Source organism: Podarcis filfolensis (genome assembly GCF_964270895.1).
Source record: "Podarcis filfolensis genome assembly, chromosome: 13".
NCBI classification, from domain to species: Eukaryota; Metazoa; Chordata; class Lepidosauria; order Squamata; family Lacertidae; genus Podarcis; species Podarcis filfolensis.
This window is the reverse complement of record NC_139615.1, coordinates 36,910,192-36,934,538: the sequence shown is the minus strand read 5'-3', so window position 1 is coordinate 36,934,538 and position 24,347 is coordinate 36,910,192. Positions and strand designations below refer to the sequence as shown.

Genomic DNA, 24,347 nt, shown 5'->3' with positions numbered 1-24,347 from the left:
TTAATTTGTCACCTCACAAGCTGCCCATTTGATAAATGAGGTTTTCATTTTGGAATGGAAATTTGGCACCCCTGCAGTAGCAGGGCCCATCCAAGAATCCTGTCCCCTTGCTTACCGTGGGTTTTTCAAGATCACGTTGCTGTACTAATGCTTTCAATCCCCGCCTTTTGTCTATCGTAACTGGGAACATGCCTGGGTAACTTAAGTAAGCTCTAGTTTATTTACAGTAAGGAAGGCATTTGGTTTTAAGTAACCAAATGCCACAATCAGGACGCGGGTGGCGCTGTGGGTTAAACCACAGAGCCTAGGACTTGCCAATCAGAAGGTCGGCAGTTCGAATCCCCACGACGGGGTGAGCTCCTGTTGCTCGGTCCCTGCTCCTGCCAACCTAGCAGTTCGAAAGCACGTCAAAGTGCAAGTAGATAAATAGGTACAGCTCCGGCGGGAAGGTAAACGGCGTTTCCGTGCACTGCTCTGGTTCGCCAGAAGCGGCTTAGTCATGCTGGCCACATGACCCGGAAGCTGTACGCCAGTTCCCTCGGATAGTAAAGCGAGATGATCGCCGCAACCCCAGAGTCGGCCACAACTGGACCTAATGGTCAGGGGTCCCTTTACCTTTACCTAAAACACCAAGGGATCTGGTTGGATGGTCTTTTCATTTTATTATATTGTGGATTATGTTTACATGGGATTTGTAGGATCCCCACCCCCTTTCTATGCCAACCACTAAGGACGAAACCCTACACAGATCCAGAGTGGAGTCCCTAAGTGGGTGGCATGGCACCTTCTGGCAACTCCTGGTGCCAAACGTTTTGCTCTGCTTTCCTTTGGACCACATTGGGGAGGCCAGGGCAAGGGGGGAACCTCTTGTCTGGGCAGCCCAGGACTTCCATACACCCTGCCCAGGCTTGTGCCGGGGGGGGGGTGATTTTGGGTGCTGTTAACTCAGCGGTTTGACTTGACTCCCAGAGGCACACTCCCATTTCCCTTGAGACAGACAGATGCCAACAACTCCAGCACAACCTTGGTGGATTACCTGCGCTGAGAGATAGACAGAGGATGTGTAAATATGTTGGTTCTTGTACACTTCTCAGCCATACCATCAGCCATACTGGTCTCTGCAGCCACAGCTGGTGCTGTGATTCTCCAACAGTTTGACTTCACCCTCGGAGGCACATTTCACTGTCTTGTGAGAAGACAGATGCCATCAATAATACAGTGGTACCTTGGTTCTTGAACTTAATCTGTTCCCGGATTCCGTTCGACTCCCGGAATGGTTCAGAAACCAAGGCGTGGCTTCCGATTGGCTGCAGGAGCTTCCTGCACCCAATCAGAAACTGTGTCGGACTTTTGGCTTCTGAAAAACGTTCGCAAACCAGAACACTCACTTCCAGGTTTGCAGTGTTCGGGAGCCGATTTGTTCGGAAGCCAAGGCATTTGAATACCAAGGTACCACTGTAGCAACCTGTTTCTAACACACACACACAACACTAAACTAAACCACACTGAAAACACAATTAAAGCAGTATACAAATTCCAATGATTAGAGAAGTAATATCACTGTTCAGAGCAGGGATGGGGAGTCTCTGGCCCTCTTGCATGTTGTTGTACTCCAATGCCCATCATCCCCAGCTGGCATGGCCAGTGGATGATGGGAGTTGTAGTCCAACGGCACCTGGAGGGCCACGGGCTCCCATCCCTACCAGCCAACTCCCAGTTCCATCCTTTCCCAAATGCTGCTGTCTAAAAGGTCCTCCTTTGTCTCTCTCCCATTATGCCCAACCTAGACTAAAATGTATGCTGGCACCTTGCAGCTGCTGTCCCTTCCAGGGCCAAAACATGGTGATCTCAAACATTCTCAACACAAAACCTGACATTTTGGGAATGGGCCGGGGTGGGTGGCGTGCAGGGGGAGAAGAAGGACCAGCAAAGAAACCAACATCAATTTTCCTTTCCTTTCTTTAGGGTTCCAGTGATGTGCGCTCAGCCTCAGAACTTTCTGGACTGTTGTTTCCTCCGCCCCCGCCCCACAGGAACTGTCAGCAAAGGGGAGGGGGGCGCCTGATATGGTGGGGTGTGAGATTCTGCCCTTCTTCGATCCCCCAGGAAACCGCTGCCTGTTGCATCTTATTTATTTTTTTCCTAAGCCATAAAGGCAGCCACCAAGGAGCATTTTCCACGCGGGGCAGGAATTGTGCGTGCTGGGCGTCTAGAGCGGAAAGACATTCCCCTTTTCCCCCCTCGTCCTTTTTACATCGGGGAGGGAGGGGAGGTGGCAGCCGGTGACATGCATGTTTTGGGAGTCTTTACTACGAAGGGTCAGGCTGGAGAGATCGGGCGCACCACCTTTTTGTTTTCCGGCGGAGGTCCTGTACCTTTTCAACAAGTTGCATGGCAGGCAGGAATCCAACAGGTGCCCCCTTCACGAAACACACCTGTGGGCCAGGCGACTGCTCTGTTGGGAGTTTTGACAGCAAAAGCAACAGAGACTCCAGGAAGGGCAGGAGGGACATTTTTTGACAGGTTCCCAGATTTAACCTTCTCCCCTCTCCCTCCCCACTCCCAGTCCCAAGTATGGGATTTCGCTCTCTTCCTAGCTGTGAATTTTGGACAAAGTGACTGTTTACCCTCTGCTGGGGAATGTGGATGTTTTTTTTTGTGTGGTGGGTTGCAGGGAATATTCTGGGCTCCCTCTCTATTCTTTGCTTTCTCTCGTCACAATAGGCCTCTTGGATGAGGTAAGAGAACAGGGAGTGGTTCCTTCTGCTGCCTAGATGGGGGGCAGAGAGGGAAAAGGTCCTCCCATTTTGCGAGAATGCACGCGGGACCCTTTGCTCCAGTCTGCATGTGGGGCAGGGGGAGATGTTGGGGCTTTCCTGCCCTCGCTACTCTGCCCAGAGAGGCAACTGCCAAAGAGAGGGTTAAGGGGGGCACTGCCAGTCGTGTCCGACTGTGCCCGCCCACGCTGAAAATGGCCACGGCATTTCTCAGCGCGGATTAGAAGGTGGCCTGTAGTCTCCGCAAAAGGCTCCACGATGGACAAAGTTTGGAGCCCATGTTTTGCTCCTCCTTTAAAGTGGATTGGGGCCTCCCTGAACTCCCAGCGTAGTCAACTGATTCTGGACTGTTCGTGTGTGTGTGTGTGTGTGTGTGTGTAAGTGTATGGGGGTAACAGTGTCTCTCTTCCCCCCTCCTTCCCCAAACTTCGTTAATTTAGTTCTTCTGTAGCTTGCATGGTTGCCTCCCGCCCGGTTTGGGTAGGCGGGCTGGCTCCCAGATTTAAGCTGGGGGAGTGCCTGTTCAGAGAACCCAGGTGTCCTAGTTTTGTCTTATAAAAGTCCTGCTCGTGTCGCTCTTTCTCCCTGCTTCTCTCCCCCCCCCCCCCGAATTTCTTCTTCTTTGGAATGTCAAAAGGTGTTCTGTTTCCCCCGCCCTTGCCCTCCTTCTATGCCCCCACCCACCCAAAACGCACGTCCATTCGTCATTTTGTCTTTGTCTGTCCTCTCGTTTATTGAGATTCTGTCCTGTTTATGGTTGGGTTGTTTTTTTGGGTTATTTATTTATTTTAATAATATAAAAAGTGTGTGAAATGAAAGTGGGGAGGGGAACAAAACAGGAAAAACAGCCCTGCTTCCTAAACCTCTGTCCCCCTTTTTTTTGGAGAAGCCATATACCTCCCCCCCAATTGCTTGGGTACCAACCCGCCCAGCACGAGTGGGGGAGGGGAGGGGGCCGGAAGGTGTTCTCTCTCTGCAATAGGTTTGGAACTTGAAGCTGCTGCTAAAACAAAACAAAACCGTGACATCAATAAAACTGGATAAAAACACCATCTTTAAGACCAATGAGATTGAAGCAGTGGAGGGCTGAAGCTGGGTTTGTGGATTCCAAAAAGTTTGGGGCTTGTCTCTCTCGGAAACATTCTCCTAAGTCCAGTGTTTCCCAACCTTCGGTCTCCAGCTGTTGATGGACTACAACTCTCATCATCCCTAGCAAGCAGAACCAGTGGCCAGGGATGATGGGAACTGTAGTCCAAAAACAACCCAAGAAACATTGTCCTAATCATTTCCATATAAATCCATTCTACCAGCAAACCTGGCGACTGAACGGCACTGCAGACAACTGTGGCATCTTAAGCTTGGGGTGGGGTGGGCAGTGGTGTAGCATAGGGGGGCACAGGGGCAGTTGTCCAGAGTGCAAAATTATTTGGGGGCCAAAATTTCAACACCCTGTGTTGCCTCAATAAAGCTGCGTGGTTCTCTTGCTGGGCTCCTGGAAAACAGCTTCCCCATGCGAACCAGGAAGTGATCTCTCCAGATAACAGAACAACTTTTCTTATGTGTACTCTGCCCATTTTCCTCCCTAACCCCACTTCCACACGTCCCCGGACACTGGCAGCCCACGCTACACCACTGGGTATGGAGTGGGGGTTTAGAGCCTGACACTGTAGGGATGGGGAACCAGCCCCCCTCCAGCTGTTGCTGAGATTACAACTCCCACCCATGACTAAGCAACCGGCAGGAATCTGAATACAACATCTGGAGGTCCACAGGTGCCCCATCTCTGCCTATATAGAATGATCATGTTGCAGACTGCGAAATCTAGCACGCATCTAGCACAGTTGCTCTGACTTTTCAATACACACTTGTTTTCTTTATTTTAAAAAAATGCATCAGCTGATCTGTATGAAATCCCTCAGCCAGCCACACAAGAACCAGACTTTATGTAGCCAAGGCCTTCAAGACAGGAAGAGGAGATCCTGTTCTGCCAGTTTGCATCTGTGTTTTGGGGTGAGCATGTGTTATCCAGGCTAATAGTTGTACCCAAGTCCCAACCAAGCATGTAGACAGAAATGAAGCTCCCAAGGGTGGCTGAATTTGGGGAGAAGTACACTGCAGGATCTCAGACAAACCCGACAAAATGGGTCAGGTCAAAGACCACTAAGAACACCGTTCCCGCTTCTCAGGAAGACCACATTTGGAAGGGGGGGCTGTACCATTAAGCTTTATGTCAAGAATGCCTCCAGATAGAAAACTAGAAATTGGGGAGAAAGGTTCTAGCATCCCCAACCTGCTAGCCTGCTGCACACAGCCAACTTCAAAAATTCCATTAATTAGGAATGGGAAATCTATGCCTCCAGGTGTTTTTGGACTGCCAACTTCCAGCAGACCTAGGCAGCCCAGCAGCAGTGGCGAGAGATATGCTGTCAACAGGTGGAGGGGGCCACAGGTCACCCCATTCCCAGGCCGCTAAGCAGCAAGGGCTTTTACAGTTGCTGCCTATTTAAGGACTTGCTTAATTATGCAGCAACTGTAGCCATAGGAAGCAAGAGAATTACTTTCAGGTACGTAAACAGGCAAAATGCTCGGCACAAAAGTACAGCAGGTTTGGTGGAGGAAGATCTCTGTCCCTCCGCTACCAGCCCCCTCTTGGGGTTTAACTTACAAAAGCTGGCCTTGTAAATGGTGCCTGACCCTGCCTGTGTTGCAATGTTAAGGAGTCAGGCTCAGTAAGGACTCTTCGGGTCAGATATAAATAAAACAGTTGTAAGGTAGTTCAGTTCTTGACCTTGTCTTGTTCCAAGGAGAAGAGGCTCAGGAAGCTGGGCTAGCAAAGGAGCTGGAGATCCCACTAGACCAACAGATCAATACTTCTCTGATCCCAGTGGGTAGAGTCTGAATGTACTTAAATCAGCAAGAAGGGAAAAGACTGGAGCAAGGATCTGGGGTTCTCTATGGCAGAGTAGGGTCCATTGGACCCTGCATCTGCAAGCAGGCTCTTCCTTTTGTCCTAAAAACACAAGCACTGCTTCCGTGAAAAAGAATAGAAACCCACTGTTCATCGTTCTTGCCCAGCGGAGCACCCAAGTTGCAGAATCCATCACAGCTATGAGCAGAAGAGATGTGCTGCTGCTGCTGCAGCTGGTTATCTTTATTTAAAGTGCAGCGGTCTGGACCTTGCCGAAGAAAAATGGGGCAGGCTAAGTAGTTGCAGGTGCAGGACTGCAGAATCAGCAGCCTAAATGCCTTGGCCTTCCTCTGCGGGGAACAAAAGTTCCTCTGGTTTCTAGGTCTGGCGAATGCAAAGAAAAGCTCAGGGACAGATCAGCAACATCAGCTGAAACCTCAAGTATCCAAAAGTTTTTTGAAAAACCCCTCAAGTAAAACTCCCTGCACAGCATTCGCTTCCTTCCATAGGGGCATTTTAATCACCCCCTTGGCTTCCATCCAAATCACCAGTTCCCACAACTGCCCCAGTGAACCGCCTTGGAAGCAGAATTATACAATACAAGCAAAAGTGCAGTCCTTCAGTTTATTCCAGGCAGACTGTTGGGGTAAGATACTAGCTGTGTGCAGGCTCATAGCCTACTCGCCATATTAAACAGACATGGGGCCTTGGCTTGACTCCTAATTCAAGCCCAATATGTTTCACGGACTCTCCTTCACACAGCTCAAAGCTCTCATCCCCACCAGTTCCACATTCAGTCACACGATCCTCCTGTTTGCAAGAGTTCTGGGTCCAAGCTCCACAATTAGGCCACCCCCCCCACCCTAGGAAGCCAAATACCTTCTGCGTTTGCCTTCCTGTGCATCCCACATTCTAGAACTCCTCCCCACTCCTGAGTTCTGTTCCTTTGTTGTTGCTGCGGCAACACAGGGACAGGAAGCTACAGGAAGCCCATCTGGGCCACAAGAGTGACCCACAATCGTGAGGGACGCAGCATGGAAGAACACCGGCCAGGACCACCACAACGGGGGATCCATGCGTTCTGGGTTCTGGGTCGTAACAGGTAGGCAGGACAGTCTCTGCCAACGCTCATATATGGTTCACAGTAGTTGCTAAGAACTGGGAGTGGCTCATTTTGCCCAACAAGCAACAGGGACTTACTGTGTGCCTGTCTTACCTGTCACATCCTCCCCCTCTTAACTACTACAAGGCAACTAACCTGGAATATTTGGAACTATCTGGCAATGGTGCAGAAAGGCCCTGCTCTCTGCCTTGCCTTAGTTGGTTGTAGCTTCAGGGAAGCTGTTACTGCTATCTTGGCCCATAGCTCTTCACCTTTTTGTGGGTGCACATTCCTCACATAAGGGACCGGGGCATTCAAAGTGTTCCAAGGAAGCAGCACTTCACATTCCACCCACAAAATCTAGCATGACTCAATGGAGGAGGAGACAAAGTTCCTGATTAAACAAGCACACCAGCTCCACTCAAAGCCAGACATCAAGTCTGCAAGTTTCTCCAAGATGTTCCATCCATCTAGCTGAATGTTCTGCCTACTAAGTGTTTGACAAGAGCCTATTAGGAATGGGTTACTGACCTTATAGGCCAGCCTGGGGAGCTAAAGGGTGAAGGCAACACTGCATAGCTGATTTGTTCCCCTGCTCATAAAGAGACAGGCTGCCTTCTTACAGAGGCCGGTTTAACCAGCCAAGGTTGACGCTGCTGTCAAAGCGAATGAAGTGTTTCCCACCGGCCACTTGCCAAAGCCAGGCTCGGTGAAGCAGCGGCACAAGTCCCATGGTAGAAATGAGCCCATTCACATGGATGGGAAGGTAAACTCCCAGAGCCACTTTTTGAAAAGAAACTACTGACTCTTCTGCCGGACACTTCCTGCCCTTGCCTGCAACAAACAGCATCCGAGATTCAATTGGGATTTAAGCCCAGCGAGAGCAGTTCCCATCTCTGCCCCTGACCTCTAGGACAGTTTTTCCAACTGGGATACACCAGTGGGCCTCAGTGGCACAGCCGGCACAGTAATTCTTCCTTGCCTGCCATGCTCTCTAGCCCTGCCAATGCCTTTTGGTTGAACTAATGCCAGCAAGAGCCACTCCTTACATGCTGAGCAAAGGTAGCCAACAGAGAGAGGTTCAGAGGCAGGGAGGTTCCCCCCTTCTCAGGAGAAAGGGCCGGAAGTGTTAAAGGAAATTAAAAAGTGAGATAGAAAGGTATTATTGATAAAATAATAATCACCACCACCAAACCGGGAAGAGAAAGGGAAGAGGATTACAGGGGCTGCCATGCGAGGAAGTGAATGTAAAAGGACCAGAGAGGATGGATGAAATGGGCAAGGTTGTTTTCTTAGGAAGCGAAAGCAGAAGCTACAGGTGATGGCTAAAAATTACTTTGAGAGGCACATAGAAAGGGGAAAATAGCAAAGACTACACTTCTCTAATTAGGGCCCTGGGGTGAGCAAATTCTGCCTAAAATGTCGAAGCTGCATCCCAAAACTCCCAGAGTGATTGCCTGTGCTTGGCTTGAGAAAAACTTAATTATGAAACTCCTTGCCACAAGGAAACCACTATGGCAAATAATCTATAGCAAAATCAATGGATTAGATAACAGCATGATGCTGGTCGTTGCTCATTTATGCCCAAATCTGCCTCCACCTGCCTCCATTTTGTGACCGGCTGTGCCCTGCACTACCAGTTTGTGGCTGACAATCCCAGTAATCTTTAGCCATCTCAGGCAGGTCGGCATGGAAAGTTTGAGAATCCTTGGCTCTAGAAAATGCACAGAAGTGGATGGCTTGAATCCACCTCTTTCCTTGTCAGGACGGGAATTGGCAAAAACACACTCGGTTCCATAGACAGAGCTGTGGCACCTGGTAACTGGGTTATTTTGAGCACGCTGTCGGTTGTTCCTTTTTTCAGCATTATCAGGAGAGCCAGCTGTAACTTATTGATTCCACCTATATATCTCTTCCCTGTACTACTGTTTTCAGCCTCATCTCCTCTGCTAGTAACAAAGGCATCCTACAAATATCTTCTACAACCTTTTTTTTTTAACCCAGCAAGCTCCTAGTCCTCATGTTTTCAGGGATACAACAGTCTAGAATTGTGGACAGTTTCAGCTGCAGGGCTTGGTCAGATAACCATTTCCTGTTCTGAATCCTGAAGGCAAAATTTGAGTCACTCGGACATAAATATTAGGGTGCCCAGGGACACAGTAGTGTGGTTACTTGGGAGCGAATCTACCTGGGTTGACAGGAGGGCAAACTGGCATTTCCCCTCAAACTCCAGCAGCATTTATTTTACGATCGATCCTGGCCCTGCTCCCCCACAAATCAAAACTAGAGAGATGCCATTTTCCTCCAATAATATTTATTTACACGATGTCTTCCCGCAACGTAGGAAAGGCAGGTTCCCTTCACCGCCCCCCTCCCCCGGCACTGCCTCCATTGCCCCCTCCTTGTCCCCCCGCGTCAGGTGCTCCAGACATCATGAGGAACAGGACAATGGGGATGATGTACATCCACTGTGGGAGAAAGAGAAAGAGGTTACAGCTGAAAAGAGGCTCTCCCTCCTGTGCAATGCACCTGCTCCTTCCCTGAATTCTCCTCCTGGGCAATGGCAACAAGTGCCCCCACCACCCTCAAGGTCTGCCCACCCCCATCAGCCACTTCGCCTCCGGAAGAGAGTTCACTTGAAAACCAAAACGCCATTCTGTGTTTTGTATCCCTCCCTCCCCAACGGCACGCAGACACGGTCCCTTTTTCCAAATCCCAATCACAAGATTCCCACCACCAGGGATTAAAAATGGTTAAGTCTCCGTGACAGCCAGTGGAAAGGGGGTTGTGCCCATGAAGAAGGAAGGACCTTCCACCAGAAAAGGGAATTTTGATTCTGCCATGCTTTGGTGGGGTGCAGGGAAGCGAGAGCCTGGCAGGACGAAACGGAAAAGGACACAGAGGAAGGGCTAGACTCCCGTTTCCATAAAATGAGCCTTGCTTTCCTTTCACAAAGAGTTAGCTATCCAACCAGGGGGCAGAGAAGGCACGTTTCTTGACTCAAGCAGGGAAAGTAGTAGGTAAATGAAATCAAAACAAAACATGGCAACAAGCTTTTGAAGACTTTGGCTGTTCTTGGAAAGTACTGTACCAGGGACTAGAAAATAGAACACCAGCCCACTGAGTCAATCGATCCACAGGTGATGAATGGGGGAAGATGCATCTATCTACCTTAAGCACCCTCCACCTTGATAGACAGCAGTGGGGTGGGAAACCCAGGGCCCTCCAGATGTTACTCCTATAACATCCTATAACTCCCATCACCCCAAACCATGCTGCCTGGGGCTGACAGGGGTTGGAGTCCTTCACCTGGAGGGCCAAAGCTTTCTCATCTGTGATACAGAGGTTGTGAGACAGAAAGAGGCTTACAGGAAAGGCTTTTTTTGTGGGGGGGGGAGGAGGGTGTCCTTTCAGGGAGATATTGGCGGCGGTGTGGGAGGGAGGGAGAAAGGGGAGCACCGAAAAGTATTGAAGGTGTGCAGGAGGAAGATGGAAGCAAGATGAGCTGAGTGTGGCTTTACTTTTGCTCAGGGCTGTCGTCCTGGCTCCCGAGGGGCCGTTGCAGAGCTGGTTGCTAGGAGAAGCACTGCCCCGCCCAGAATTAAATGCCACTGCAGGGATTGGGGAGAACAGATATCAGAGTAGGGAGCAGTGATCGCCCTCCACCCTCACCCAAGAGCAGTGCTTTGACCAGATTCAGAGTCAAGCCAGCAGTCGGACTCCTGAACTTATTCTGTATTTTTGTATGGAGGGGAGAGGAAGAGAAGGGAGGAGCTGGGCAGCTGCTCTTCCCCACCCCCACTTACATATTTGGCAAAGAAAGATTTCTGCTCCTGCGGATTCTTGGCTTTCTGAGCCTGCTCTTGTTCCATGCGTTCAATAAACGCTGCCGTCTCAGGGCTGGGGAAGAAAGCAAAATGCCGTCAGTGGCAAAAAAGAAGAAGTCAAAGCCAGAAAAGAGAGAGAGAGCGGAGGGAGGTGCAAATCCTCATGCTGCTGCTAAAAATAAATGGAATATTATTACAACATGTGATATGCCCAACACATTTCAATACAGTGGTACCTTGGTTTACAACCGTAATCCATTTCGGAGGTCTGGTTGTAAACCAAAACAGGTTGTAACCCAAGGCACGCTTTCGCCAATTGGGCCTCCCCCCCAAAAAGGGGGGGTTGTAATCCAAAAAAGGGACACGCACTTCCGGGTTTGACATGGTTGTAATCCAAAACGGTTGCAAACGAAGGTACCACTGTACAGTTTTCTCCATGGACCAAGTAATAATATTAATAATACACGAAGCAATGTTCTGCAGTCCCTCCCCTCATTTATACAAGACATCTAAGCAAGTGTCCATCACCACATCTTGTGGCAGTGAGTTCCGTGCATTCGTTACCTACTTCGCGGCCTACCAGAACCCCTACTGCCAGCCCCGCCTTAACTGCACACAGAGACTCACACAGCTGCTGGTATGGGCTGCTGGAGGAGGACGGTGGTATTGAAGAGCTCCAGGTCCACATCTTCCACCTCAGCCCCATGGCAGGAACTGGGCATGGTGACAATGGAGAGACCAATGATGTTGCCAGCGACATCCGTGTGAACAGTCAGCCTGTCTGACAGATGAGACTCCACCATGGAGCACTGCAAGGAAGGGGAAGACAGACAGAAGTTGTTGACCATCTTACCCTTTTCTCCAACGCAAACAAGCAATGGACGCAAGCTGGCCTTCCTTGGCTCAGCTAAAAAACCACTGGTGGTGAGTAAATGGAGCCCACAACAGGCAATGCTCTGTCCAGAGACAGACTCGTTTTGAACTTGGCCACTGTCTTCCTACATTCTGCCAGTTCCTTAAGATTAGAGGATAATAATGATCAAACCCCAAGTGCATGTAGGAGTTGGGTTCTTGGTAGCTGTGCCAACAAGGAAGGAGTTCCTTTCTTCTGGAGCCAAATCAGCCCCCTAGCACCTTTAGGAAGCATCACAGACAAGTTTCTAACTTAGGAACCAAGCCAATGTTTCCCCACATTTCTGGCTCTCCCTCTCTCAAACCCCCACAAAAGATACATGTACCCTCAACCACTTCCAAAGCTGTCATGTGCCTAGGCTAGATACTTATTTAGCAAGTTTTTAGACTGCTCTTCCTTAAAACAATTCCAAGGCGGGATACAGTGTAAAGTGTAAACACCTAATACACAATGAAAACCAAGTACAGAAAACCTGTAAAACAATAAGCTCATCTTCACATACAATAATTGAATGGGGCAAAGAGGGGCAGGCTATGCAACTCCACATTCAGTGTGGCCAAAGGTCTGAGCAAAAACGTTTTCTTGCCTGGCACTGAAAGCCCATCAGGGTTTGTGCCAGTGCAATCTGTGAAGGGAGGGGACTCCACAATTGAGTGTCAATATTGAGGATGCCCTCTCACATGTTGCCTACAGTGCTGCTAAGAAGTCACTTCTACCTGACTGTAAAGTCCAGGCAGGTGTATATGGGAGCAATAAATCCACCCATTTGTGGGTGTTCTGGCAAAGAGGTGATGTCGGTCCAAGATGCTGGGCAGAATTCAGCTTCTACATCTGCACTCTCCACATGCAGAAAAGTAAGAGCCTGCCCAGGGTTCCCCATGAATGGCACTCACCGCTCGGATGAAAGAGGTGACGTATTCAACTCCAGCCTCCTCCATGCTGCCTAGGGGCCGTCGTGGGATCCGCACACGGTACATCCCACCCTCTGTTGCCACTTCCTGGGGTTTGTGGAGAAGAGACACATAAGTAGAAAGGAGGTACAAGGCACCCAGCTCCCCCAAACCCCACCCCAGCTAAAGGAACCATATCCAAGGTTGCACAATCAAAACTCAATGGTAATGGAATACATTTGATTAGTTTTGCATGGCTTATTTTGCTTTCAGATGGCAATTTGGAGCCTTTAAAAACATATAGAAGGAAATAATAGAAAGGTGAAGTATTTACAAACTTCTATCAGGAGAGACAGAAATTTGCTCCTTTAAAAAAAAAGGGGTCCTTGGGATGCTACAATTCTGTTTCAGAGGCACAGCCACCATAAAAAATGTAGCATAAACACCAACAACTGGGAAACACTGGCCTGCAAGCGCTCCAATTGGAAAACAGCCTTTACCAAGGTGTCATGGGCTTTGATGACGCTCGAACTCAGGACGAAAGGGAGAAATGCACTAAGAGGAAGGCACACTTGGCAAACCCTCACCGTGATCAACTCCTGCCTGGAAACCAATGTCCCCATTGTGGAAGGATGTGTGGATCCAGAATTGGCCTCCACAGTCACTTATGGACTCACTGTTAAAACCATGTTTATGGAAGACAATCTTACTTGGCTACGAGCGATCGTCAAAGAAGAAGACACACTATCCTGCTGGTAGCTGGCAGGTGCATGGCACACAACACACACTCCAAGTGCAGCATCACCAAAGTCCCCCTTCCATCCATGAGTCACCCTCACTAGAAGAAAGTCGCTCTCTTTCAAAGTGCCCCTTAGCTAACTGAGACTGCTTCTCCTGGTGAAGGTAAGGCTTCTCCTCTTCCACCCACACTCACCCGGAGTTTGTTGCGCTCTTCCTCAGACAACTGCTTCTGGCTTAGTGAGAGGCTGGAGTCGGGGCCCACACTCCACAAGAGGGTGCCCCGCTTTTTGAACCGGATGCCGTCATCTGAAAGAGAAAGAAAATCCCACAGGGCCCTGGATCATGGTCAAACTCCGGTAGGATGAATCCCATGCCTCTTTTTATATATACCTCCTGACCAGCAAGGCCCAAATCTGGAGATCCCAAGAGTCTTAGTTCCAACTAGACCTCCCATCAGAAATTCACTGGTGCGACACATCTCTGTCCCTTTTCTCACCAGCATGTCAGAGGTGGAATGCACACAACCATCAAGTCAAGCCCTACCAACACAATCTAGACCCCAGTGTAGCACAAAAAGAGAACAGGTGCGCACAGAAGCATTTACATAGGCAGGGACTGTCGAAGACTGAAACAAGAAATTGATTGGTGGATTTTAAAATACGTATTTTTAAGGAACTTCTATTTTTGGAAGACAAATGTAGTCAAAAATTCTTGGGCGACAGTAGGCACGTGAATGTAGCTGCAGAGGGACTCTTCTTCCTCAATGCAGCAGTTGCCCCAGTTGAGGGCAGGGGTGCTTCACTTCACCTTTCCCAGGAACTGGGAACAGTATTCTGAGGGGACAGGGCTTCCCCTCCTCTCAGCTAGTCTGGGAAACTTACAGTGCTTTCCAGTGACAGTAATGCTGGGGGAAATGGAATGGACAAGGGCCAGGGTTTTGCAAGAGTGCATGGAAGAGGAAAGTTATGATTTATGCTTTCATGGACTAGAGCCCACATTCTGAAGGAGAAGGCCTTCTCAAGCCTCACTTGTCATACCCAAAGCAAAATCCATCTACAAAGTAATCTCCTCCTCTTCTGCTTCACATACAACATTAGGGGTGACTTACACCCGACATTGCCTGTGACAGGAGATAAATTCCAAGCTTGTATCTGGGAGGGGCACAACAGCAGAAGCAGCAGTGTGCGGGGGTTCGTTTTTTAATGGATTTTTTTCCCTGTTCCATCAGTTCATTAGTAATAGTGAACTGATGCCAACTGCAAATGCATCAGGCAAGCCTGGCAGTTTCAAAACTTTTAGCTATGTTTACAAGTAAAATAAGCATACTAAATCAAATCACTTTCTGGGATATCAGATTTCCCCCCAAAGTAAACTGAAAATTCCCCGATGCATATTACCGCATGCAAATTAGGGGAAATCTCCCGAAAACCCACCTTAATGAACAAAATGCACCCTTCCTGAACCCAGTAGGGCCATCAGACAGGAATCTCATAATAATTCTGCAATGCCAAGCCCCCATTATCACAAAATATCCAAGGTGAGTCACATACATACAAGTGCACACAAATGAAAAGATCCCCACATGTATACATTTATGAACACATGGAACGGACTCCCTCAGGAGGTCGTAGACTCTCCTTCATCAGAGGTTTTTAAGCAGAGGTTGGATGGTCATCTGTCATGGATGCTTTAGTTGAGATTCCTGCATTGCAGGGGGTTGGGCTAGATGACCCTTGGGATCCCCTCCAACTCTACAATTCTATGTTTATACAATATAGACATTCAGTGTGTAGGTTGTGGATGAGCCTGATGCCACGAACCTTCACTCACCCTGGGTATGTTGCCTAATCAGGCTTCACAAACCCTTGGGTCCATTCCTAACCCATCAACTCACCCAACTCAAATGAATGCTCCAGCTGCAGGTTCAGTCCACAGGCCTCAGTGTCACGGGCCTCACCTGGCTGGAAGGAACAAAGGTAGATCAGAGAGTGATTCTGATATTCTTTCGGCTTCTGTCCCCATCCTCTGCTGTGCCCCTGTTCTTTCCCATTTCCCATATGTATAACTATTTAACAGGCCTGGCACCTACTTTCTTAAAGAGCACACTGTTGATTGCCATGAAGCAAATACAACAAAGCTTCTCTATGCCAGTATACACAGCATGTCTTGCTTGGGAAAAGACTCTCATAGATTTGGTGGCATACACCGATTACAAAATACTGATACTTTCATTCTGGGTGAAAACAATGGTCAATGCCAGAAAAAAGCAGATTTATGACATGTAAATACAACTAAATATTATAGTACCTAAAAGACTAATTCATTGTGACAAACTTTTTATTTTATTTTTTTTAAAGATATTTATTGAAATTTTACAGACAAAAGAGAATTACAGAATAAGAAAATAAAAATAAAAATAAAAATAAAAAAGATACAAAAATGCAAAGAAAAATACAAAATACATGAAGAAATAAAAAACAATTAAAAACAGATCAATCTTTTCGTATCTTATATTTCAATTACTTGTTTCCTGACCTCCTCACACCTCCCTTTTTTGTATTCCAATTCATATAGTTAATTCAGCAAATCCTTTCCCTCTTTGTTTTTATCTTAATTCTATATCTTAACATATTATAACTTTATATTTTCATCTAATTATCAGTCCATTTTTACTTATTCTTTTAACCTTATTGCTAAAGCCACTTCATTTCAATCCAACATCATTTTAGCATTCATTAATTTTACAATGTTTCTGCAAATAGTCTTTAAACTTCTTCCAATCTTCTTCCACCAACTCCATTGTGACAAACTTTTTAGACCAAAGCTCACTTCAGATGCATAAAATGCCACTTGAGACGTTATAGTGTATGCAACAGGTTTTCCACCCATTTTAAGTGACTTGCAAGAAGTATGACACAGACTTTATTAGGTAAAAGTTCTGCTAAGTGCAAAGAAAAACACCTCTAGCCCCACAGCAGCCAGTTCAAGTCACTGGAAATTCACCTGTCCCAACCTGGTGATGCCAACAACACCCTGTGGAACTCATGCTGGAGTAGTTGCCTCATTTCTAAGCAGGAGCTCATTACGTCTGAAGAGAAAGCGGACAAGAGAGACTGTTTTCCCTCTCTTATAACACTCAAATCAGACAACCAAGTTTCTCAAGCCCTCCGACGAAGCTGAATGCTAGGACTTTCAGGACGGGCAAAACAATGTACTTCCTCAGAAAGAAGAAAGCTAAAACCTCTGGAACTCACTGCCACAAGACACTGCAACAGTCACAACCTGGCGCAGATCCAAACGTGGGGTGGGGCTAGACAAATTCATGGGAGTTAAGGCTACTAGTCATTGTAGCTCTATGTTACCTCCAGAATCTATCTGTATACAGTATACACTATACATTGTAAAGCACACCATGCTTTACAATGGGAACTGTAGTTTAAGGGTCTGGAAGTTAAGAAAACTACAGTTCCCAGGATTCTTTGGGGTGCGTGGAGGGGAAACGTGATTAAGCGTACGTGGTGCGTACGCAGCTCTGAGAGGGCCGCTGCCCCCGTGTCCTGCCTATGGGGCTTCTCAAGGGCCCCTGGCTGGCCGCCGTACGAAGCCAAGCGCAGGACTAAGCAGGCTTCTCCTCTGACCCGGCAGACGCTCTTGAATACTAATCAGCCGGTCTCCCGGCAGCCAATCCCCGCTCGGCCCTCATTGCATATTAATTACCCACCCCTCAGGAGACTCACTCTAAGGCCAGACTCCCCCCGGCAGCTCCCGGGTCCGGCGGCCCGGGCGAGGAACGGCGACGACAGCAGGAGGAGGAGGAGGGCGAGGAAAACCGGGAGGGAGCGGCGGGAGGGCCTTCCAGCGGCCCCCACGGCGGCCATTGCTCCCTTTTTCCCCTGTCACGTGACGGAGCGGGCCGCAAGGCACTATGGGAGGAGGAGCAGGCGTGGGTTAACCGAGGCGTCTCGGCGAGTCGAGAAGAGCCAATCGGAGGCCGCCGAAGGTTTGGCTCTCGCGCGCGTGCGCGCAGGGGCTGGACCTCCTCCCCTGAATGCTACCCGGTTTTTAAAAAAAGGCGGGAAGCTTGCTGGGTGGACGCAGAACAGGCGGCGGCGGAGGGGAACCAGTCGCCTCGCAATAAATGTGCACTATTTAGGCTGCGATCCTATTGACTTGAAGCCAGTACCGGATTTACATATAAGCTAAACAAGTTATAGCTCAGGGCCCCACTCTCTTGGGGCCCCCCAAAAAAAATTTAAGAAAAAAAATAGATGTACATTTCCAAAATATAAGTTAAAAAACTAAATAAAATAAAACCTACATACAGCAACAGTGTTTTGTGTTGTGTCGGCTCCTCTGATGTAAGTCATGGGTCCCACCGGCTAGCCTGCTCCCTAAAATACCACTGGTTTGCTCATTTCTAGATACAGGGTGCCCACATTCTGCATGTGCAAATGGCTTTAGATACCTATTAGGTCCATATATTGCCATATAGCATATATTCAACACACAAAAACTGACAATTTGTTGCTGACAAAGGACAGCTGGATATATAAAGGGCCCCCTTACCTTCATTAGCTTAGGGCCTCATCAAACCTAAACCAGGCCCTGCTTGAAGCAAATTCTTTTTTGGGGGGAGAAGAAAGAACAAATGGGGCTTTTGTGCATCCTTCTCTACTGCCTTGCAGAACCATGAGCCCTTTATTACCCTCTGATTTTTTTGATTTATTTTTTTGCCCGACATTAGCCACTGATGATTGCGGTTTCCCCAATGGCTGGTCAAGCAGATGAAAATCAAGACAGAAGGGGCTACTGACTGTATTTCTGTTGCCTCTGTCCTCTCTCCGTATGAATTCGGGCACTGGCTCCATTTTTAGCGGTTTCAGAATCAGCTTTTCCACAATTGTTCCTCCCTCCGCTTCTCAACATCGCGATGTCTCACCATATCATGATGTTTGGCTGGTGATACATTGCAATGTTGAAAAGCTGACATTGTTGTTTCCCAATTGTCTTTGGTGACCAGAATAGGATCCCCCCCTTTTTTTTTCTTTTCTATAATTTTTATTAATTTTTCTGTTTCACATTTTAGAATATTCATTGAAAGAACCTTAAAATATCAATGACTTCCCTTCTTCTCTTTCCATGGTTCATTTTGCATAGCATAAATCCCTGCATATTTTACATAAACTAAACCATTCAGTGTTCCATTATTACATCCATCAAAACTCATTTACACTATTGAATTTATCTTAATGCTGCTAACGTTTTCACAGTTGTACACAATTATTTCCCATATATTCAATAAACATTTTCCAATCTTCTTTAAACATATGTTCTTCTTGTTTTCTTATTCTACATGTTAAGTCTGCAAGCTGCACAGTTTATTCCATCAGTTTAATTTGCCATTCTTCTTTGATTGGGACCTCGCTCGTTTTCCATTTTTGGGCTAACAAAACACGGGCTGCAGTAGTGGCATACATAAATAACCTTTTTTGACACCTGGGAATTTCTGTCTGAATTATCCCCAACAAAAAGGACTCTGGTTTCTGGTTTTTTTTTTTGGAAAAGTACTTTTAAACATTTTAAACATTAAAATAAAACACCAGAATAGGATTTCTTGGCACTTTCAGACTTTCCCCATGTCCTCCTCCTTCTCCAAACAGGTTCTAGGCTGCAGTAGCCCGGACCGCTTTTGTGCCCACTGGATGTCCCAAGTTTTGGAATGGGAGACCTGCAGAGGTGCCTAGCTACCGGGGAATATGGCTTGCTGAAGGATTGTCCCCTGTTTGAAAGCAATTTCATGCAGGTGAGTTCGGTACTTGACTCGCAGTGGAGGCTGCCCCATTGGAGCAAACTGCCCCAAGCAACCCAGGTCTGCCATCAGCCAAATACACCTGCCTGCCTTCATAATTAACAGCCAATGCAGTGCAAAGCGAATTAGTTGGTTCCACCTAGTGCTGGCTTCCCTATTTTCCACCCCACCAAACACCACTGATATAACGCTGGCAAGCCCACTTGACTAAAACAAGCTTAGTCAGATGTGTTGCAGTTGGTTCACCAACTGATTCATCTACATAAATATGTGTACGATTGCAATACAGACTGTGTGATGGCACTTTTCCTCTCCGGAACGTATTTTTGATCTTCCGGATTGTAATGATAGATTCTAAATACATAAAATTCATAAATACATCATGTGTTTTTTTAAAAAGTTACTCTGAGAATAAGATGGAGAAAAGAAGGTATGTAATAATTATAATATGCAGCAGTAATAGATAAATTGAGGAAACCACGGAAGGGTGGAAGGGAAGTCGATGACCATGGGAAACAATATTTGAAAATGTTTGACTAATTGTCTTATATTTTTGGAGCTCATACCATCGCACACCCCATAGCCTCCTTTGACTGGACTTAAACTGTCCAGGGGTCCTTTACCTTATTTTTGGAAAATTTAGAAATGTTTTTTTTAAAAAGCATCTGCATCACCCAGGAGATTGTAGCCACAGAGATAAGCAAAGAAGATCCATTCTGTTGTCTGAAGAGGTCACTTCCTGGTTCGCATAGAGAAATGTTGCACACACACCCCTAACAATTTTGCGCCCAGGGCAACCGTCCCTGTGTCCCCCCCTCCCCATACACATTACACCACTGGGTTTCTTCGCCCCTGTTTTAGCGTCTAGTAAGTGCTTGGGGAATTCCCTGAAGTTTGGGAGGACCAGATGTCTCTTTTCCTTGCTTTTAATAGTCCTGATGTGAATGCCGCCCCAAGATGTTCTTTAGTGACAGTTGCTGTGAAGGCATGAGAAAGGGAGTCTCTCTCTTCCCAGGTTACCAAGACAGGAGACATAGCCAACAGGGTGACCGTGGGCATTGCTGCCACCAGCCCAAGCCTGGAGCTGCCGGATCTCATGTTGCTGGCCCGACCCGGCTCATGCTTAACAGGGCAGTACCAGTGCGAGTGTCCCAATCCTGAAGCATCGCCAGGCCCCGACGATGAGCTGCAGCTCTTTGGGTAAGTCCTCTTCTCAGCATCCACAGCACTTACCGCCCAGTCCTGCAGCATCCCTACAACTCGGAGGTAAGTCCCAAAGGTTCCAGTGGGTCTTGCTTTTAAGGCAGTGTGTTCTGTTTTCAAGCCTGTGTTCCTAGGGTTGCTGCCTTAAATCATGGTGTAGGAGGCATAGAGAAGGTCTGGAATCTCGAGGCTGCCTGGAAGTTTTGCTTCCAGATTATGTAATCCTACTCACTTACCATAGACCATGAATGGGGAACCGGTGGGAGGGGTGTTTTCTTAATAATGTATTATAGAAGGTGGTTGTTTTACTGATAGTTTGCAATTGTTCCACTGGTGGTTTGCTAATTTTTTTATACAATTTATGTTGCGATCGTGATCTTCCATTATGTCATTGTTATTTGTTGTTTGTAAGCTGCTTTGTAACTCGCACGGGTGAAAAATGGCATAAAGGTACCCCTGCCCGTACGGGCCAGTCTTGCCAGACTCTAGGGTTGTGCGCTCATCTCACTCTATAGACCGGGAGCCAGCGCTGTCCGCAGACACTTCCGGGTCACGTGGCCAGCGTGACAAGCTGCACCTGGCGAGCCAGTGCAGCACACGGAACGCCGTTTACCTTCCCGCTAGTAAGCGGTCCCTATTTATCTACTTGCACCCGGGGGTGCTTTCAAACTGCTAGGTTGGCAGGCACTGGGACCGAACGACGGGAGCGCACCCCGCCGCGGGGATTCAAACCGCCGACCATGCGATCGGCAAGTCCTAGGCACTGAGGTTTTACCCACAGTGCCACCCTTGTCCCGAAAAGTGGCATAGAAACATAATAAATGAAATGAAGTTAATTGGGCCAGAGGGAACATTATTGGCTACCCAGACATAGAATCTAAAAAACCCTGCAGACCGGAGGTTCCTCACGACTGAGGTAGATGGATCAATGGTACATAGCAGCTTCAGAGGACTTGGGGTACAGGTGGCAAAGCAATATGACATTTCTGGTCCTTCTCAGAAGGCCCTATGGATAAAGACAGTCTTTTAACTAAGGTAAGCCATTATATCTGCAATTACAGGCCAACCTCTTTTTCCAAATCCTGCCTTAGCCTTGCTGTCTTTGGACATAGACCGAAGCTCCACCCTGCACCACAGAGAACTACAATCATACTTTGGAAGTCAAATGGAATCCATTCCAGAAGTTCGTTTGACTTCCAAAACGTTTGGAAACCAAAGCCCGCCTTCTGACTGGCAGCCAATTGGACGCCGTGGAAGACGTTCAGCTTCCAAAAATAGTTCGCAAACCGGAACAGTCAGTTCCAGGTTTGTAGCGTTCAGGAGCCAAAATGTTCGAGGACTAAGCTGTTCAAAAACCAAGGCACGACTGTACTAGGCTTCTTACTGACCACAGCACCATAAGCGATAGCTGAGCAACAGAAGATCCAGACTGAAATAGCCCTGAATATACGGGAGAATAATATCTGGGATACAGCGATGCCCAAGTGTCTCACCAGACGCAGGAGGGCAGTTAAAGGCATCATGAATAGAGACACCTTCCAAGACACAGGGGCCCCTTTCCTTAACTACGTTAATGACCCAAATCAAGACCATGTTATACCAACCACTCAATACTCTCAGTGGAGAGGTTACATTTGAATGTTGAATGTGTAAGTGTATGTCTAAAGACAATGGATACAACAAGCACCCTTAGATGTACTACTACTACTACTACTACTACTACTAATAATAATAATAATGATAATAATAATAATATTAATAATAATAATAATTTATTTATATCCTGCCCTCACCAGCCAAAGCTGGGCTCAGAGCGGCTAACAAAAATTAAAGTAACACAGAATTCTAAAATCAATTCATTCTAAAATCAATTCAAAATCAAATCAATGGCAACCATTGGGCTAGAGATCTATGAGGATTACCAAAGGAGGGGGTCAGACTGTGCCTTGGCCAAAGGCCTGGTGGAACAGCTCTGTCTTGCAGGCCCTGCAGAAAGATGTCAAGTCCCGCAGGGCCCTAGTCTCTTGTGACAGAGCGTTCCACCAGATCGGGGCCACGGCCCAAAAAGCCCTGGCTCTGGTTGAGGCCAGCCTAACCTCTCTCTGGCCTGGGACCTCCAAGATGTTTTTGTTTGAAGACCGTAAGGTCTTCCGTGGGACATACCAGGAGAGGCGGTCCCGTAGGTACGAGGGTCCTAGGCCGTATAGGGCTTTAAAGGTTAAAATCAGCACCTTAAACCTGCTCCTGCTCCACTGGGAGCTAGTGCAACTGGTATAGCACCGGGTGAATGTGATCCCGTGGCGAAGACCCCATAAGGAGTCTCACCGTTGCATTCTGCACCCGCTGGAGTTTCTGGGTCAGTCTCAAAGGCACTGCTAGGTAAGTATTTAATGGCTATTGTGTTTGTTTAAAAGCAAATAAAAATTGTTAACCAAAAAAGACTAGGGTAAGCCTAAACGGCTTGAGGGTTTTCAGGCTGATCCCCATCAGCACTTTGAGCTGAGACTACAGTGCACCAGGGAGCACCCAGGTGGAATGGCAACCGGTGACAACGGCCTGATTTCCGGAGCTGCCGCACTGATGTGAGACTGGCCCTTTTGTGCCACAGGAGGGTCTTGGGGAGCAGGTGTCTCACTCTAGCTTCTCCTGATGAGCACACTTCCGTCTCCTCCGCCAGGCTTCTGCCCTTGAAGTTTGTCCGGATCTACATCCACGACGAGACGCGATACCAGCTCAAAATCCGCCTGGCCAACGGCCGCACCTTTTACCTGCAACTTCTGGCACACCCCCTCAAACAAGAGCATGTCTTTGGGCAGTGGGTACGGCTGCTCTACCGCTTGCGCTTCCACCAATCTGACGCTCCAGTCGCTTACGAGCAAGTGAACCAGCAGAGCCGGAGGCCCAGCAGACAATAGTAGGTGAGTCTTGGCTCGCTTCCCAAAGAAGCCAACGGATCCCTGGGTCCCAATTCACCAGGTGCACCAAATAACGAGGAAGCATCCAGATTCCTGGGGATGATGGTAGTACATCAGGGGAGAGAGCAGAGGAGAGCAGTGGCTGCTCCTTTGGGCAGAAGGTGCCATGTGTGCAGAAAGTCAATAATAATAATAATAATATCCCACTTATCTGACTGGGTTGCCCCAGCCACTCTGGACAGCTTTCAACATATATAAAATATAATAAAACACTAAACATTTTAAAAAAACAACTTTCCCATATAGGACTGCCTTCAGATGTCTTCTAAAGGTTGGTTGGATAGTTACTTATCTCCTTGGCTTGGAGGGTCGCATAGCTCCATGCCCTCCAACATTTCTCCAATGAAAATAGGGACATCCTACGGAAAAACGGGACATTCCAGGATCAAATCAGAAACTGGGACGGTTTCTGTAAATCTGGGGTTGTCCCTGGAAAATGGGGGCACTTGGAGGGTCTGGGAGTGGCTATGTTCACATCCGCACCTGGCATTTAAAGCACTCCTATACCACTTCCCCCAAGGAATCCTGGGAACTGTAGTTTGTTAAGGATGCTGAGAGTAATTAGAAGACCCTTCACAGTTACAATTCCCAGCACCACTCTGGGAACCAGTTGTGACCACTCTGGAGAACCAGTTGATGAAGCTTCCAAGTTCTGAGGCCCAGCAAACCATAGGCCTTGGCCAGGCAGTCAACAAAGGATCGCTAGGCCTAAGAGTATTATAGTTTCTGGGGAACTTTGACTTCTCAAGTGCACTTTAGGATGTTCTCTATTGTTCGTCTGCCTCCTACATCTCTGTCTCCCCACCCCCACCCCCGTTTTCCTTTGTGCTTTGTATCAGGAGGAAAAGAAAGCGTGTTCTCCAGGTGAGGAAGAAGACAATGACTCTTGGGGAAACCAAGGATTTCTTTTATCTGTCCCCCGAAACTAATACAGAGGAAGGTCCCCCTCCCTGGCAGGCTGCCTGGCCCCAGACACCGTTCCTCCTCACGTGAAGTCGTTGCAACGCGCCCAAGGAGGAGACCGCACCCCCGTTTCTTCCCCCCTCACACACACAATAAAACCAGTGAACACAAATGCTGTCTACTCGGCTGATCTTTGGCCGTTCCATCCCCTCAGACCAGCCTCAAAACTCAATCATGGATCCCTTTCTTCAGCTGTGGCCTGCCAAATAATTTCAGTCACTGCTCCCCTTTCCAAAACA

At 47.8% G+C, this 24,347-nt stretch overlaps 3 protein-coding genes across 4 annotated transcripts in view; 2 read left to right on the top strand and 1 right to left on the bottom strand.

The window, feature by feature from the left end:
- The window catches only part of SYT3 (synaptotagmin 3), a 52,587-nt gene extending 48,758 nt beyond the window's left edge, over window positions 1–3,829 (top strand). The window contains exon 10 of the mRNA XM_083583133.1: window positions 1,966–3,829. The gene's annotated coding sequence lies outside the window, so the exon portion shown is untranslated. The remainder of the gene's footprint in view (window positions 1–1,965) is intronic.
- A 2,798-nt stretch (window positions 3,830–6,627) lies between these two features.
- Window positions 6,628–24,220, top strand: GARIN5A (golgi associated RAB2 interactor 5A). The gene is made up of 5 exons (XM_083583692.1): window positions 6,628–6,787; window positions 18,819–18,961; window positions 19,983–20,167; window positions 22,848–23,088; window positions 23,985–24,220. The coding sequence occupies exons 2-4, from the start codon at window positions 18,878–18,880 to the stop codon at window positions 23,083–23,085; spliced, it is 507 nt and encodes a 168-aa protein (XP_083439818.1). The 5' UTR covers window positions 6,628–6,787; window positions 18,819–18,877; the 3' UTR covers window positions 23,086–23,088; window positions 23,985–24,220.
- EMC10 (ER membrane protein complex subunit 10) lies at window positions 9,085–17,089 on the bottom strand. 2 transcript variants are annotated; one of them, XM_083583542.1, is made up of 8 exons: window positions 16,896–17,089; window positions 15,053–15,119; window positions 13,352–13,464; window positions 12,421–12,525; window positions 11,242–11,423; window positions 10,594–10,687; window positions 10,309–10,398; window positions 9,085–9,255 (listed from the first exon to the last, which is right to left on the bottom strand). In XM_083583542.1, the coding sequence occupies exons 1-7, from the start codon at window positions 17,034–17,036 to the stop codon at window positions 10,315–10,317; spliced, it is 786 nt and encodes a 261-aa protein (XP_083439668.1). In that variant the 5' UTR covers window positions 17,037–17,089; the 3' UTR covers window positions 9,085–9,255; window positions 10,309–10,314. The 2 variants fall into 2 exon arrangements, with proteins under 2 accessions (XP_083439668.1, XP_083439667.1); XM_083583541.1 differs by lacking the exon at window positions 10,309–10,398.
- Window positions 24,221–24,347: the final 127 nt, after the last annotated feature.